The 15,464-nt window shown below is 33.2% G+C and overlaps 1 protein-coding gene across 2 annotated transcripts in view; it reads left to right on the forward strand.

Annotated features, from left to right (window-relative positions):
* The window catches only part of LOC148948564 (aminopeptidase N-like), a 142,352-nt gene that overhangs the window by 5,107 nt on the left and 121,781 nt on the right, over window positions 1-15,464 (forward strand). Inside the window, exons 1-2 of one of the 2 annotated variants that reach the window (XM_089094463.1) lie at window positions 2,616-2,660; window positions 5,841-6,094. In XM_089094463.1, coding sequence (XP_088950589.1) covers window positions 2,631-2,660; window positions 5,841-6,094 — 284 coding nt within the window. In that variant the 5' untranslated portion in view covers window positions 2,616-2,630. Of the gene's footprint in view, window positions 1-2,615; window positions 2,661-5,836; window positions 6,095-15,464 lie in introns of those variants that run through there. The other variant, XM_089094464.1, reaches the window with a different exon arrangement.

Genomic DNA, 15,464 nt, shown 5'->3' on the forward strand with positions numbered 1-15,464 from the left:
CCGGACGCCCCTCCGGACAGGTAGGGGATGCGAGGTCATGCCGCCCAGACTCACACTCTGTACTCTACCAGAGAGATACGAGCCGAACCATGAGAAAAGAATTCCATGAAATGTTTCCTTATATTTAGGCAATCAGTCTGAAGATATAAAAGCGCCCGGTGTACAATTGAATGTGATTACAGAAGACAAAAGGACAATTGTTTTTCTCCTGCTTTAAGTTCACTTCATCAGCCTTGCATAGGTCCTTGTTGCTTTATGTTGCTATGATTATACATTCCTCTATGCGCTTTTATATTCGAGACATTCAAAATACAATAGGGTGACTCAAACAAAACTCCAGATTTGGGTCTTATTCTAACAAAGATTATTTAGGGAAGGATCATATAAGATTAAATGTTAATCATTAGAAATAACTAAAAACACACTTTGTGTTGGTTCCGTATTTCTAAAAGTAAAAAACAAAAAAAAAGAACAAAGTGACAAAACAAGATAGGGTAAGTAAGTAGGAGAAAATTGGCACGAATCAACTCATTCTCAGGGTCTACTCTTGGCCTTTGAGGGACCTATGTAGGTTGATAAAATTCCGGTTCCGATTATGTTCGAGTCCTGAAAGTATGATTCGGTTCAGTTCAACAGATCAACTACCTAACAGAGACCTAAGTTTAAAATGACATACTTACATAATTTTTAGATATATAATGAATTTTTTATCTAACAAAGCTATTTTCTTCGTCAAGAAATCTATTTCACAGTGTTATAAAAGGGTAATTACCAGACCAACAGACATTACCAATAAAACACAAACAACGAAGATTTCGTTGTGAAACAACGATTCACAGATGATTTGCGAAAAAGTAAAGAACAGCCTTTTTTATGCCAGGCTTATGCTAGTTTTTGCACATTTATATTCAAAAACAGACAGTAGGTCAGTGCATATTTGTAAGAGAAAAAATGGTAATAGATGTATAGACAAATACATTTATGACAAAAATATGTCGTCATAGGCCTTAAGAAGCATTGAGAAAAGCTACAAGTTGTGATTAAGTTGCATGCACACATTAGCTTCAAACACAAACTGGACAGTGTTATTTTCCTATACAGCAGAAGCAAAATCTTTGGTTAACTTTGCTTTTTAGAAAAATTAATATGGAAATCAGTATTGGCAGAGTGATGCCAAAACTTTTTATGACTCTTATTCTATTCTTCATCCCCCTCTCCTGTGTGTACTGGTTCCTTATTTTGATTCCAAGAGAGCTAATCTTCTTCTTTTTTTGGAATCAGTGGCGGATCCAGGGGGCGAGGGGGAGCCCCCCCTCTAGCGTAGTCTAAAGTAGTGGAATTTACTTAATTAACTCAAGTTTGTGTTAATCAAACTTGCTCATAACGCAAGTTTATCGGATCAATCTATTTTGCACCCCCCCCCCCCCTAAATTTTTTCTTGATGAACCTATTTTGCCCCCCCCCCCCTAAAAAATCCTGGATCCGCCCCTGTTTGGAATCAGTAAAATTTACTAAAATTTTTATCAGATCAAGTAAAAAAAAATCATGAAAAAAAAAATATTCTAATGTTAAAGGCTTATTAAGAAGTTAAAATTTGTTTTCGTCAATGGTATAGCTAGAAAGATCTCAAAAAAGGAACTGTCACTTGAACTTGAACACGTCCTCTTAAAGGAGGTGTTTTTGGCATTCATTTCTTGTCCTCTTAAAGTTAGTATTTTTGGCATTTATTTTTATTCTCTTAAAGGTGGTATTTTTGGCGTTTATTTTTATTCTCTTAAAGGTGGTATTTTTGGCATTTATTTTTTCATATAGGAAACTAAACATTATCCTTTCCATGTGAATAAAATGGTAACAAATCATGATTTCTGAGCAGGAACGTAATAAAAGGAAGGGGACTTTGAAGCCAGCCTCTCGACATCCACAATTGTCATGAATATCTGGGCACTTCTTTTCAAATTAACAAATAAAATGCATTAATTTATTATTAATAACCTCTCTCGATTTCTTTTTTTTTTATTATTGCCCCACCCCCGGGAAAGATTTCTACGTACATGTCTATTCCTGAATATCAAACAATTCCAAATTGAAAGGAAAATAAAATGGAAAAAGTATTTATAGGATTAAAGGTAAATTGTAAAATAGAATGACATTATAACACAGCTTCATTGATGGATTGAAGAAAGGGTGCTTCTTAACTAAATCAAAGAACTAAGACCCTGCAAATACCTTGCATTATTTTCTGAAATCAAGAATTAAGAACACTAGAGCGGATTTTGTTTTAGTTTTCATACGATCTACCTGTGTTATTCTGTGTTTAAAAATCTCAATTTCCTTTTCTAAACAAAATTTTATGTATGTATTTGAGCAATATTAGTTGTCGGATTACTGTCCTTCTAATCTGGAACAAAACTATAGTATTTCTTAGGAAACATTGCTCCAGTTTCGTCACAAAGTGTGTGTACCTTAATTATTTGCGTGGCCAGATATTCATTAAACAGACTTTCATTGTATTCAAATATCTAGGTATTCCTCGTTTAGAATCAATGCCAAGAACCACCTGTTTTTCTTGTATAACGCCTGACTCGTAAATGTATTACTAGCCTAGTAAGTCGTTTTGAATTGGAGTGATAATGAGGAACTCTCAAGTTTTTGAACTAGATGTGAGTAATTATCTAATGTAAATTTATTCAAATGTTTATCTATATAAATTCAAGTACTTGTCTTTCAGCAATTCTTTCTGTTCACTTACTTATTCTAGAAACATGGGAAAATAGACAGAATAATTTTTGAACCATCATAATGGAAATAAACTGTTCGAGATATGACGATTGAACAACAACAACAAAACCGGATAAACACAGAAAACCAAAAAACTGGCAATTTGACGTCAAGATAACAAGTGCACGATGGCCAAAGGCCCGAGAGAGAGAGGAAAATGGCGTTAAAAGAGTCGGCTCTTTTGCTAGCACCTTGTGTTTCGAGTGTGTTCTATCCAGAGTAAACAGAAAATATTGGTCTATTTTTACTTATAAAAAATCTATATAAACTGAACCTGAAAACTATTAACGGACCATTCTCAATTTTGAAATTAAAATCCGAAGACTTGTTTATTAGACGTACAAAATTCCACTTTCGTTAATTTGTCTCTTATTTAGGATCTAAGGTAACATAAAATTATGACCATTTTTTTTTTTTTCTTCTTCTTTTTTTTACTTTTTTTTTTTTTAATGGGAGAATACTTTGAATCCAATAGCCTACATCAAGTTAGGAAATGTTAAAAAAAAGTTTCTTTTTCGATAACAATCAATCATGTACAATTCAAAAAAAAGTATGGACTACTGTTCTGTGCATCGACTTGCGTGGAGATGAATTAAAAAAAACAAAATTTTTCCACAAAGTAAGTTTTTCAAAGAAAAGTAAAGAACTCCATTAAACAAAAAATGAGCAAAAATAAAATAAAATAACCTACCAAGAGTGAAACTACCACAAATTAGCATCGATAAATAAATGAAACCCAAAACGAAAGAAATTACAATAGATAACCGAGTCAAACTCAAAACCAGCAGAAATTCACATGAGTAGGGCTTAAAACCCCAAGGCCAGAACATAATTTGTACTTTACTTAAAAAAAGATACAAATGAGTATGCTTTGTCAGTTTAATATACATATGCTGATATTTATTCCTTAAAATCTTAATAAAATTTTATTTTTTGAAGTTATAAAAGTGAGAATAAAATTAATTATAGTGCAAAAACACGACATGTAGGGGGAGGGGGGTATTCTCCCTCTGACCACTTGACTCTTAAAAAGGGCACTAGAAATTCTGATTACCAATCCAATAAGTCACCTCCGAAGTATATACGACCACCCTTTCTATAAAGACGTTATATGCCCCCAATGCATAACTTACAAACCTTGTCAAAGAGCTCTGGGAAGGGGGCTGTCTTCCTCAAAGACATAATTTTAGAGACCTTTCAACTACGATGAACGAAATTGCTATTTCTAAATTTTGATTGGATGCGTTTGGGAAAATGATGGGCGTGTAGGGGGGGGGTGCTCTTAGATCATTTTTGACTCTTAAAAAGGGCACTAACTTCCAATTTCAAATTAAATGAGCCCCATCTGAATTTTGTACGATCATCCAATCCAAAAAACCTTATATGCCCCCAGAGCGTAACTTACAACCCTATCCCAAGGCACTGGAGGGCTGTGTCAACCTTAGAGGCATTTGTAGGTTCTTTGGACTATTTTGACCAAAATTGCTTTCTCACAATTTCAATTAGAGTTGCTTGGTGAAAAGGGTGGCAGTCGGGGGAGGGATAGTAGCCCTTCATCATTTATTGACTGAAGGAAACTAGAACTTCCAGTTTTCAAGCAAATGAGCCTCCTCTAATGTTAAACAACTATCCCTTCCATAAAAACCTCAAATACCCCCAGGCAAGGGCGGATCCAGGATTTTTTTTTTCGGGGGGGGGGTTACTAATTTTTGACTCAGTTTTCGACTAATTTTACTGATTTTTACATAGGTTTTACCAATTTTTGACTTATTTTCGAATCGGTCAAAAATTTCGGGGGGGGGGTCAAACTGGGTAACCCCTCCCCCCTGGATACGGCCTTGCCCCCGGGACATAACTTACTACCCTTTCCCCCTGGCTTGGGGATTGGCCAAAAGCCTTGTTATATGATATTTGTCCTATTTTGAATAAAATGGCTATCTCAAAATTTCTATGTGATAAATTTCGGGAAAATACGACGTGCGTGCGTGTGTGTTGGGGGGAGGGGGTGGTTGCTGCCCTAAGATCACTTTTACTCTTAAAAACGGCACTAGAACTTCTGATTACCAATCCAATGAGCCCCCTTCAAAGCCTACAAGACCTCACTTTCTATAAAAAATCTTATAGGCCCCCAGGCATTACTGACAACCCTTGTTCTGAGGGCTGGGGGGGGTGTCATCCTTAAAGACATAACTTCCGGACCTTTCAACTACGATGAACAAAATTTCTATCTCAAAATTTTGATCGGAACTGAATAGGGGATGATGGGCGTGAGTGGGGCTATTTGCCCTTTAATAGCTTTCGACTATTAAAAAGGGCACCAGCCTTCTCAATTTTCAATCCAATAAGCTCTTTTTGAAGTTTGTAAGACAACTACTTCTATACGAAGTACCTTGGTCTAAAACCGAAAAAAAAAAATAATAAATAATACATTGTGCCAACATCGTTCTTTACTTAGACAGCGCCATTGCGCTGCCTATGATAAAAGAGTGATCATTAGTAGTAATAGTATACTAACTGTAAACTAGCACTACTACTTAATATCAGCATGCTAATGATTACATATACAATAAAGAGAATATTAAAACGGAGAGGGGGGTTAGCTTTCCATATCTAAAGGAAATCTTTTCAACCTTTTTAGGATAATCGCCATATTAAATTACTAGGAACAAGTGAATCTTGACAAAAATTTATCTATTTGCGCATGTAGACTCTCGATTAGCAACTACATACTATACTTTTGCTTTCGCAAGGATAGATGTGTGGGCCCTAGATAATTATATTAAAATACAAAGCAGGTACTCGGGAATTCGTTTAGGGAGAAGGAAAATTCACTAAAACAACTGAAAAGAAAGACTGGTTAGAAATTACAGGAAAAATTGGAAAACTATCGCAAAAAGCATTGGAACTGCGAGGAAACCTTGGGATGTATATTAGTTTCTATGTTCTAAACTCTAGTTAGAGAAAAATTTGAAATGTATTTTTTTATTTGTATGGATTTGTTTTATTTAGCTTATCGTTAGGGCCAGGATTCTTCAAATTGTTAGTGAGTATTTTCTAGGTAGAAAGCAACTGGAAGCAACGATCAAATGGGGAAAGGAGTAACGCTCCCAAAATGGGTAGTAATAGCTGCGTGCATTGTGTTTGTTGGAGGCATGGTTGCAGTTGGCCTTTGTGTGTATTATTTAGCTCCTCCTCCTCCGGGCTCTGAAGTGACAACAGAGACGACATCTATTGTGACAGAAACTACTACGCCAACTGACATGGCTACCACTACGTTCAGACCACCAGGCAATATTAATTACCGATTACCAAGACAGTAAGTTTTACTTTGGACGCCTATGAATTACCCTCTGCCTCTATTTGATCTGTAGTGCTAAGACTCATAAGCCTAATTTTTACTCAGAAGGTTTCATTGCCTTATAGTATTGAGGTAGGCTCAATAGAAAAGTTTCTTGTGAGTTTCACGATATCCCTTTATTTGTGCACAATAACCTTTAAAATAGACTTTGGTGCAAATTTTGAGCGTTCCAGAGTAACAAAATAAAGAATAGATTATTACCACAAAAATTGTATGCAGTTTTAATGCTAAATTTTTAAATGACAGTAATATGAATTTAAGCATCTGATGCTGGAAGAGAAACTTAAAAAAAACTGCTAACAGCAAATACTACGAAAAATGTGATTACAGTTTTTACTCATTATAATTTACATTCTTAAGTATAATGCATGTAAAGTATATTTGGCCTACATTGGGGAACTTTCCCAGACAATTTTCCAAACCAAAGATAATTTTGTAAGAATTCACAGAACCCAGATTTTTAAACAGTTCGTGATAACAAACTGTAAATAAGGAGTGACTCGGCCAACAGCAACTAAAACTCTAAAAAGTGAATTTTGTTAACAATTAACACATGAAAATAATTGGCTTTTAACACTAATTCCAAATATATAAAATTCCTTAAGTTCAGTTTTACCCATCAAAGGCTTCAAGCCCGAATAAATTTGCCCGATATTTTGCAGAGGGGGGCACCCCAGAAAGAAAAGTGATAAAAGTCACTCTATTAGGTTCATTATATCAGAGAACCCTTCCGTAGAGGTTTGAAGACTTTATCTACAAAAATATAGAACTCTGCGCCTTTTCTCCAGAAGAAAGATCACGGATTCGTGTTTATTCGTTTTTTAGTCTTTTTTTCCAAGGGTGATTGTATTGAGCCACTGGTCCGAGAAGACTGGGAGAGGCCTCAGTAGAACAAAAATTAACAGTTCTAGTGCTTTTTCTTTGTAACCAAAATGACCGTACCGTAGGAAAGTGGCATTTTCTGTCATATTTTGGCATCAAACTACGATGACAAACTAGGCAATTTGGTCAAAAAAGTATCTAATTGTCGATTCCAATTTCTGAAACAGCCAATCGATCTAAAAGAATCAAAGAAACTGTATAATGAGACTTCTAGTTGCACAGGTTACATGGTGTCACATTTGTTCCTGAAAGGTCACGTAGTCTATACAAGACCGATGGATAAATGTCGCTATAGGTACGTTTTATAATGGTCAAGATTTTAAGAAAAGAATTGTTTCTATCATAATCATGAACATCTTAAGAAAAGAACAGTGTGGCCTTAAGAAGAGAAGAGGATGCGTCGACCAAATCTTCCCTCTTAGAGTAATAATTGAGAATTGCCCGAATTATCAAACCCCTTTAAGAGAGAAGCAATGGGAGGTAAAACTTTCATAGACCTAGATTATGCTGACGATTTCAATGTCCTAGGTGATAATGTTAATTGCAAACACTGTCGATGAAAAATAAAAGATTTATTGGGGTTTTGAGAGCGCAGGGTGCAAAAATGGGTTTAAGAATTAAAATTAAAAAGAGTACTTGGAAAAAATAAAGGTGGAGAGTTGATGTTGGGTAACGAAAAGATCGATCAAGCGTATTATCTAGGATAAGTCACTTACCTAGGACAGTGATAATAGTAAAGATTTTGTATGCAGGATGACAATAGTCCAGGGTGTTTTTTTCAGTTGAAGAAATTTTGAGAGAATAGGAAGATTAATTTGCGAATAGAATATTGATAGTCACAGTAATAAATGTGGCCAAGTACGGTTCTCAAACGCGGACACGGCAAAAGACGGAAGATAATTTGTTAGATGTTTCTAGAGGAATTACCCACGGACTGTTTTCTGTACCCGTGTGACTGACCAAATTTTGAACAGTAAGCTGTACGAATAATGTGGTCCTACTCGGTTTCTACGGTTCTAATTAAAGAGAAGTTAATGACTAGTACACGTTCTGTGGATGAAGGAGGACAGATTTTCGAAGACCGTCCCTTTCAGCCAACCATATATGGCCAAACGAAAACCAGGCCGTTCCTGGATTGCGTGGGAGGAGGTCGTAAGGAAGTATTTAGGAATAATTGGAACTTCTTGGGAGGGTGTAAAAAGGAAGGTTTTAAATACATTGTGATTGATGACTAGCAAGAGCAGCTAGTTGGCCTTGGACGGCTTGGTGCTGCAGTGAATCAATAGCAGCAATATTTAAACATCAGAGGACCCTATTGTCGATTTCACGATGGCTTCAGTCGTGAACGAGACCAAAAGTAACACCGAATTTCGATGTACAAGTATAATAATAACCCTATAGGTTTCTTTAATGAAAATATTATTAAGAACTCATTCAACAAAACTACTGTTCATCGAAAATCTTTACCAAATATTCAAGTTTTTTCCATAACTTTATTTGCAATCCAACATTTTATTTCTTAAACAGAAAACTGAAAAAGCGGGGCGTTGTTTGCAGTTATTAATATATACAATTTAACAGCAAGAAATCGTTGGTATCTGGGGCCATTAGCCCACATCATATCTTATCCTAACCTTTATTTTTATTCGCTTGATAACGATGAATACGCTAATGTCATACTTAGACTTATAAGTATTCCCGTGGAAGTATTAGAAATCACCCCCATAGGTTAAATTACCCCCTTATTCTTTTAAACCGGAATTTTCCTTTCTGAGCTTCAACTTCATAATACAAATGTGTAATACGTACACGCGCATTTTTTTTTTTTTTTTTTTTTTTTTTTTTTTTTTTTTTTTTTGCTTCAGTCTTTGCAATACTAAAAGAAAGTACACTTGGAATGTTTTCCAGGAATCAAAAATTATTCGTGGAACTCGCAAGTTAAATTACTTTTCCGCAAGAAAATATTCATATGAAGGCTTACTTTGGACCTTCTGCAAGCCAATTTAAATGTTTTATTGCTGCTAATGAAAGAAAATCCATGAAGCCAAATAAAAATAGACGGCATTGCCCTCATAATTTGTATACAGTCGATAAGAAGTACTGCACGAACGCAAAATAGGTAATGCTGTGTGATAAAAATATATATGCAACGAATTTTTTATCTTATGCTACTAGCTCAGGGTGGGAACATTTAGTTTACTCAATCGTGTACACAGTATGAAAGCAATCTTAAAAAAAGCGCTAAAGAAAAGACAAAAAAACATGAGGAAACATCCTACAACAGGATACTCACGAAACCAAAGCATTAGTAAGATAGCTAGGGCTACCACCCGGTTAATAAAAATTACTAGATTTTAGTGATTTTTCGAGATTTCTTCAATAATCTAGTGATTTATGTGCCTATTAGGTGATTTTTTTTTGTTTAAGCAACATTAAAATCACTAGAAATAGCGATAAATCACTAGGAGTGGCAGCTCTGAAGCTAGCGCGTAACTAATTAGGCTGCAATGAACTAGTTTGAAGTAACCTGGAATATTACAACAGTAGTAACCATCTATTGAATTCTATAGAAGCTATACACCTTTGAAAAGAGAGTGAGTATCCCCTCGCAATGTCGTCTGGATTCTATAGAAGCTATAACAATTTGAAATATCATATGGAATTTGCGTAGACGTATAGCAATTTCCATGTAATTTGCTTTCTGGTAGGTATTCTATTCTACAGGTCATTACACTCTTTGCCAAGAGATTTACGCAATTAATTAAACCTGTATTATAAAACCAGCGCGTCTTGTTTCGAGTTTTAACGGACACGTTTTTGAAAAGCAAACAGTTTTTTTTTCTTGTTTAGCATTTGCAAAAAAGGGCTAATTAGTGAGTGGAAAATTTTTTAATGCATTTTCAATCGGAGAGGTTTGATTAACCTTTGCAGAAAAAAGAGGTTATGGGATTTGTGAATTGGAGGAGATGCCATGATTATGTACTGTATAATACACAAGTGATGTTTTGGAGCGTATTGTCAATTTAACGAGAAAATGACTGAAAAGTGTTTTGAGGGAGATGGGTTGCATGGAGGGTTGAGTTGCATGAGAGTTCAGTTACAGGGGGTACAGTTACACGGGGGTTTCGGTTATACAGGGGTTCAGTCACAAGGGGGTTCAGTTGCACGGGGGTTGAGTTAAATGGGGATTGAGTTCCACGAGAGTAGTGCTTTGTCGTGGTTTAGCTTGTCACAGTTTTAAAAGAGCTTTAAGGGGTTTGAGAGACTCAGTTGCCTGATTCCGTGTGGTTTTTCTTTACGGGGTGGACATTAAAAACGAAATGTTGGTGTTAAATAAGTAGTTTTTGTATCTTTTAAAAGATGTTTACGGGGCTTGAGAGACTCAGTTGACTGAGTCCACGTTGATTTTCTTGACATGGTGGTCATTAAAAACTAAATTTTTGTGTTAAATAATTAGTTTTTGTATCTTTTAAAAGAGCTTTAATGAGTTTGAGAGACACAGTTGCCGTATTCCATGTAGTTTTTTCTTTACTTGGTGGTCATTTGTTGTACCTTTTAAAAGAGCTTTACAGGGTTTGAGAGACTCAGTTGCCTAATTCCGTGTGGTTTTTCTTTACTTGGTGGTCATTAAAAACGAAATTTTTGTGTTAAATAAGTAGTTTTTGTATCTTTTAAAAGAGCTTTAATGGGTTTGAGAGACTCAGTTGCCGTATTCCGTGTAGTTTTTTTTTACTTGATGGTAATTAAAAAAGAAAATTTTGTTTTAAATAAGTAGTTTTTGTATCTTTTAAAAGAGCTTTACAGGGTTTGAGAGACTCAGTTGCCTAATTCCTACTGATTGTTCTTTAATTGTTGTAAAGTAAAAGTGAAGTTGTTGTTGTAAAGACGTAATTTTTGTATCTATTAAATTAGCTTTACTTGGTTTTTTAGACTCAGATTCAGTTATCGGATTGGTGTTTCGTTACTTTTTGGTCAGTTTAAAAAAAATTATTATTGTTTTATTTATTGTTTTTTTATATTAAAATAGGTTTACGGGGTTTGAGAGACTCAGTTGCCTGATTCCGTGTGGTTTTTCTTTACTTGGTGGTCATTAAAAACGAAATTTTTTTGTTAAATAAGTAGTTTTTTTTTTATTTTAAAATTGCTTTAAGGGGTTTGAGAGACTCAGTTGCCTGATTCCTTGTGGTTTTTATTTACTTGGTTGTCATTAAAAAAAAAATTTTTGTTTTAAATAATTAGTTTTTGTATATTTTAAAAGAGCTTTACGGGTTTTGAGAGACTCAGTTGCCTGATTCCGTGTGGTTTTTCTTTACTTGGTGGTCATTAAAAATGAAATTTTTATGTTAAATAAGTAGTTTTTGTATCTTTTAAAAGAGCTTTAAGGGGTTTGAGAGACTTAGTTGCCGGATTCCGTGTGGTTTTTCTTTACTTGGTGGTCATTAAAAATGAAATTTTTGTGTTAAATAAGTAGTTTTCTGTATCTTTTAAAAGAGCTTTAAGGGGTTTGAGAGACTCAGTTGCCTAATTCCGTGTGGTTTTTCTTTACTTGGTTGTCAATAAAAAACAAATATATGTGTTTAATAACTAGTTTTTGTATATTTTATAATAGATTTTAGTGGATTGAGAGAATCAGTTGCCGGATTCCGTGTGGTTTTTCTTTACTTGGGGGTCATTAAAAATGAAATTTTTGTGTTAAATAAGTAGTTTTTGTATCTTTTAAAAGAGCTTTAAGGGGTTTGAGAGACTCAGTTGCCGAATTCCGTGTGGTTTTTCTTTACTTGGTGGTCGTTAAAAACGAAATTTTTGTGTTAAATAAGTAGTTTTTGTATCTTTTAAAAGAGCTTTAAGGGGTTTGAGAGACTCAGTTGCCTGATTCCGTGTGGTTTTTCTTTACTTGATGGTCATTAAAAATGAAATTTTTTTGTTATATAATTAGTTTTTGTATCTTTTAAAAGAGCTTTAGGGGGATGGAGAGACTCAGTTGCCAGATTCCGGGTGGTTTTTCTTTAATTATAGGTCTTTAAAAACGAAATTTTTGTTTTAAATAAGTAGTTTTTGTATATTTTAAAATAGCTTTACGGGGATTGAGAGACTCTTTTGCCTGATTCTGTGTGGTTTTTCTTCTTTTTAGTAAAGACACTCGATATCGTAAAAGTGTTTAATTCAAAATTTTTTAAAACTTCGAAATTTTTCAGCTTTATTTATTTTTTTCTTTTTGTACATCACTTAAAATGTCAAAATATGCTCACAGTTCTAACAATTGCGCTCTGTGATTGGTCAGAGACACGATGTGACTTTCCCACAGGTATTCTATGACCGTATATTGACACTACCTAATCTATTGCATGTATTAAATCAGTATTTTTTACGCAGTGGAACGATAAACACATAAGTCATATATTTAAAAAAAAGTGAAGATGGAGCATTTTAATAAAGTGTGTTTACATAACAAGGTTATTGTAGCATTGAGTGCTGACAAAGAGAAGTATTTAAACTTTGAAACAAGTACAGGTGGTAGCACTATTGGAAATGTATGCATGCATTGTCATGACAGTAAGGAATTAAATTTCTTTGGAATACCGAAAAAAATTCAACTTTTATGTTGGTGGTTATGCGAGATTGAGATCTCCAGAGATGATTGCACTCAAAGAGAATGCCAACATAAAAATAATCATTGATGATAGAGGACAACTCCTTGCTACTGTTGCAGGTAACACATTACCTACTGATACATCCAATCGTCACCTTTCGGGTATTAGCATTCAACGGAAGATCAATAAGAGAAAGGCCTGCTCTTCTACTAATATCGTAAACCATATCTTGTCTACATGCCGAAACTGTTACATGTGTAAAAATAATATGATAATAGACAGTGAAATAGCCAGAAAAATAAAAAGGGCATTGTAGGAAAATATCACGATGGAATATAAAGATGAATCGATGAAAAACAAAGCACCAGCAAACGTTACTGCCATTGATCAAACAGTCATTGAACCAAATAATACCAAAGACGAAAAGCATATTGAGCCTGTTGATGAGACACCAGTAAAAATTGTGTATGACTCAAAATGGAATAATGATTATTCTACTGATTACGAACTAAGAGAAGACAATAGCTATAACATCAAGAGAGAACATGGTGAACTATTTTATGGAACAGATTCAAAATGTCCAAAGTTAATCATTGATATTAATAATGTATCATAATATATTTTTTGTATTAATATTCTACATAGCATTATTTCATTAAAAATATATTATGCATTATATTGTTATGTGTTCATTATTTTTAGAGTAAGCTAGCATATCAAACGTTTAGAATGTCTAATAAAACGTCGGATATGTAAGAAAAGGAATTTGCATACATCTATTGTCAGACACATGGGAACAAATTCTTTCTTGAAATCGCCTCCTGGATAAATAAAAAAAGACATTTCATTCAAGAAATTGTGACGAAACTCTAAGTAAGCAACAAACTCTTTCTTGAAGTTACCTCATGGATACACAATGCAGAAATTTCATTCAAGAAATTATCAAAAATTGTAAGTAAGTAGCAAATTCTTTCAAAAATCGATTAATACGTTTAAGCAATAAATATCTTTAAGCTTAACCCGTCTTTATTCTTAAGAATAGTTTTATTCATTTCATTACATTATGAAGAAATTGTAAGTAAATAACAATAACTCTCTTGAATTCGCTTCCTGGACACAATACAGATATTTAATTCAAGAAATCATAATAAAATCGCAAGTAAGTAATAAAGTCTTTATTGTTTTCACCTATCGGATACACAATACTGAAGTTTCATTCAAGAAATTATGAAGGAATTGTAAATAGGTAACACACTCATGTTACCTCATGGATACACAATGCAGAAATTTCATTTAAGGAATTATCAAAAATTTTAAGTAAGTAGCAAATTCTTTCTTGAATTCGCCTCCTGGGTAAATAAAAAGAAAGTTCATTAAAGAAATTATGAAAAAATTGTAAGTAAGTAGCAAATTCTTTCTTGAATTCACCTGCTTGATAAACAAAATAGACATTTCATTCGAGAAATTATGACAAAATTCTAAGTAAGTAACAAACTCTTTACTGTTTTCATGACGTAGATACACTATGTAGAAATTTCATTCAAGAAATTATGAAAAAATTCTCAGTAAGTAGCAATTTCTTTCTTGAAGTCAACTCTTGGATACACAATGCAGAAACTTCATTTAAGAAATTATGAAAAAAAAACAATTTATTTATTGAAGTCAACTCTTGGATATAGAATACGGAAATTTCATTCAAGAAATTATGAAAATATTTGTAAGTAAGTAACAAACTCTTTTTTTTTCACCTCTTGGATATACAATACAGATACTTCATTCAAGAAATTATGAAAAAACCGCAAGTAAGTAACTTTTTTTTTCTCTTTATCAATAACAATTTTCACTTAGCTACAAGATTTAGAAATTTAATTCAATAAATTAGGAAAGAATTCTGATTAATTAACAAGTTATATCTCTTCAAGTAAACTCATTTATACAAAAAATTGAAATTTCATTCAAGAATTTCCTGAATTAGATAAACGACTTAGAAATTTTATTCAATAAACTGTGGAGCAATTATCAGTAGTTAACAATTTATTTCTTTAACTCATTTCTTGGATACACAAAATGGAAATTTAATTCAAGAAATTATGAAAATATTTTTAATTAATTAACAAACTCTTTATTGATTTCACCTCTTGTATATACAGTACAGATACTTCATTCAAGAAATTACAAAAAAATCGATAGTAAGTAACTTTTTTTTCTCTTTATCACAAACAATTTTCACTTAGCTAAATGATGTAGAAATTTAATTCAAGAAATTATTGAAAAATTCTCAGTAAGTAACCATTTCTTTCTTGAAGTCAACTCTTGGATACACAATATGGAAATTTAATTCAAGAAATTATGAAAATATTCTAAGCAAGTAACAAACTCTTTATTGTTTTCACGAGTTAGATATACGACGTAGAAATTAAATTCAAGAAATTATGAAAAAATTCTCAGTCTAAGTAGCAAATTCTTTCTTGAATTCACCTGTTGGAAAAACACAAAAAAATTTCGTTCAAGAAATTATGACAAAATTCTAAGTAAGTAACAAACTTTATTGTTTTCACGAGTTAGATATACGATATAGAAATTAAATTCAAGAAATTATGAAAAAATTCTCAGTCTAAGTAGAAAATTCTTTCTTGAATTCACCTGTTGGATAAACAAAAAAAAAACAAAAAAGACATTTCGTTCAAGAAATTATGACAAAATTCTAAGTAAGTAACAAACTTTATTGTTTTCACGAGTTAGATACACGATATAGAAATTAAATTCATGAAATTATGAAAAAATTCTCATTAAGTAACCATTTCTTTCTTGAAGTCAACTTTTGGATACACAATAAGGACAATTAATTCAAGAAA

The sequence above is a fragment of the Artemia sp. Qi Xiang Cuo genome, chromosome 9, assembly GCF_049724085.1.
Source record: "Artemia sp. Qi Xiang Cuo chromosome 9, ASM4972408v1, whole genome shotgun sequence".
Lineage (NCBI taxonomy): Eukaryota > Metazoa > Arthropoda > Branchiopoda > Anostraca > Artemiidae > Artemia > Artemia sp. Qi Xiang Cuo.